The sequence below is a fragment of the Leucoraja erinacea genome, unplaced genomic scaffold (assembly GCF_028641065.1).
Source record: "Leucoraja erinacea ecotype New England unplaced genomic scaffold, Leri_hhj_1 Leri_107S, whole genome shotgun sequence".
NCBI classification, from domain to species: domain Eukaryota; kingdom Metazoa; phylum Chordata; class Chondrichthyes; order Rajiformes; family Rajidae; genus Leucoraja; species Leucoraja erinaceus.
Genome location: NW_026575319.1, coordinates 80,001 through 82,500, shown reverse-complemented (window position 1 = coordinate 82,500; position 2,500 = coordinate 80,001). Strand labels below are relative to the sequence as shown.

Sequence of the window (2,500 nt, the reverse complement as noted above, 5' to 3'; positions counted from 1 at the left end):
ACACCGCCATTCAATATGATCATGGCTGATCATCCAACTCAGTATCCCGTACCTGCCTTCTCTCCATACCCTCTGATCCCCTTAGCCACAAGGGCCACATCTAACTCCCTCTTAAATATAGCCAATGAACTGGCCTCGACTACCCTCTGTGGCAGAGAGTTCCAGAGATTCACCACTCTCTGTGTGAAAAAAGTTCTTCTCATCTCGGTTTTAAAGGATTTCCCCCCTTATCCTTAAGCTGTGACCCCTTGTCCTGGACTTCCCAAACATCGGGAGCAATCTTCCTGCATCTAGCCTGTCCAACCCCTTAAGAATTTTGTAAGTTTCTATAAGATCCCCTCTCAATCTCCTAAATTCTAGAGAGTATAAACCAAGTCTATCCAGTCTTTCTTCATAAGACAGTCCTGACATCCCAGGAATCAGTCTGGTGAACCTTCTCTGCACTCCCTCTATGGCAATAATGTCCTTCCTCAGATTTGGAGACCAAAACTGTATGCAATACTCCAGGTGTGGTCTCACCAAGACCCTGTACAACTGCAGTAGAACCTCCCTGCTCCTATACTCAAATCCTTTTGCTATGAAAGCTAACATACCATTCGCTTTCTTCACTGCCTGCTGCACCTGCATGCCTACTTTCAATGACTAGTGTACCATGACACCCAGGTCTCGCTGCATCTCCCCCTTTCCTAATCGGCCACCATTTAGATACTAGTCTGCTTTCCCGTTTTTGCCACCAAAATGGATAACCTTCGAACAGTTTCTCGGACAGGTCCGGCTCATTCGCCAAAAACTCCTTGGCCTCCCCTTTGAAGTTGGGTTGGTCGTACAGGGCGATTTTACTCATGGTTCCCGAGGTGTCAGCGCTCCACAAGTCTCCTGTCAGAAGCTGGAGGAACGATGAGCTTCCTCGGGACTCGGCCACGCTTTTATGTTCATCTCTCACCCACGCATCAGGCGACCCATCCAATCGCTGGTCACCACCTCAGCCACGATGACAACCCGTGCATACAGGGAACTGCAGGTGCTGCCTATCAAGGAAAGGCGCAATGTGCTGGAGTGACTCAGCGGGTCCCCTCCCTCCCCTCCCTCCCTATCTCTCCGCACATGTAGCTGCCGTGAGGAACAAGACCTGTCTATCCCACCCACTCCCCGCCAACCGCGTCCACATTTACTCAACAAACAACTGGAGGCATTTTGCATTGAGTTCAACATTTTATTTCATTCTTTAAATGAGCAGTAAAGCGACGGGTCATTTGCCCGGGAGGAGGGGAGGGGGAGCTGGGAGGAGGGGAGTAGTTGCATCTGAGGCGAGGCTCACACCTGGACGAGGCTCACACCTGGGCGAGGCGCACACCTGGGCGAGGCTCACACCTGGGCGAGGCTCACACCTGGGCGAGACTCACATCTACTGCCCCCGCTGGAGCAGCACGCAGGGCGTCGGTCCCACCTCAGTGTAGCTGTTGACCAGAGGGCGGAGCGAGGTGAGTTTGTCGTTCCATTTGTCGCCGTAGTTGGGCCACTCGTCCCCCTTGTAGGTGATGAGGCGCTCCCCGGTCTGGTCGGCCTTCTGGTGGAGAATCCACACGCCCTGCTTCACCTTGTGAGACGAGACCAGGTTATTAAACTTGCCTCTCCCCAGGTTATCAACCTTCTCCGTGACTGGTTGGGCCTTGCCAACGTAGTCCACATGCTCGTACAGATCGATCTCCGGGTTCAGCAGCTCCTCTTCAACCAGCCGCAGCGAGCTCAGCTTATGGCAGAAATTACAGCCCAGGGTTTTGTAGTCGCCGGGCGCGAAGATGATGAACTCGCCCTTGTAGTTGGGATCCGTGTAGGCGACCCAGTGGTGGCCCTCCACCCGCGCCGACTGGGCAGCGTTGTCGAACATCTCGTTGGCCAGGTCCGGCATATTCCTCACAAACTGCTTGGACTTCCCTTTGAAGTCGTGTTGGTCGTACAGGACGAGTTTATTCATGGTTCCCGAGGTGTCAGCGCTCCACAAGTCTCCTGTCAGAAGCTGGAGGAACGATGAGCTTCCTCGGGACTCGGCCACGCTTTTATGTTCATCTCTCACCCACGCATCAGGCGACCCATCCAATCGCTGGTGGCCACCTCAGCCACGACGACAACCCGTGCATGCAGGGAACTGCAGGTGCTGGTTATCAAGGAAAGGCGCAATGTGCTGGAGTGACTCAGGCGGGTTTCCTCCCTCTCTATCTGTCCAATAGCACTGCACATGTAGCTGCCCCTCTCCTCCACCCTTGCACTCCCTCCAACACCCCCCCCCCCCCCTCCCCGCACCCACCCCACGCCCCTCCCTCACAAAGCTGTCGTCTGTTTGATCCAAATAACAAATGGTGACTCCACATCCTGCCATATACATATATCAGCAGCAGCTGTGATACAACTGGTGACTCCACATCCTGCCATATACATATATCAGCAGCAGCTGTGATACAACTGGTGACTCCACATCCTGCCATATACATATATCAGCAGC

The 2,500-nt window shown here is 53.7% G+C and overlaps 1 protein-coding gene across 1 annotated transcript in view; it reads right to left on the bottom strand.

Moving 5' to 3' along the window:
• LOC129715260 (uncharacterized) overlaps positions 1 to 1,975 on the bottom strand; it is a 2,701-nt gene extending 726 nt beyond the window's left edge. The window contains exons 1-2 of the mRNA XM_055665118.1: positions 1,448 to 1,975; positions 748 to 970 (exon numbers count right to left, since the gene is read on the bottom strand). Of these exons, the coding sequence (XP_055521093.1) occupies positions 748 to 970; positions 1,448 to 1,975 (751 nt within the window). The remainder of the gene's footprint in view (positions 1 to 747; positions 971 to 1,447) is intronic.
• Between the last annotated feature and the right edge of the window lie 525 nt (positions 1,976 to 2,500).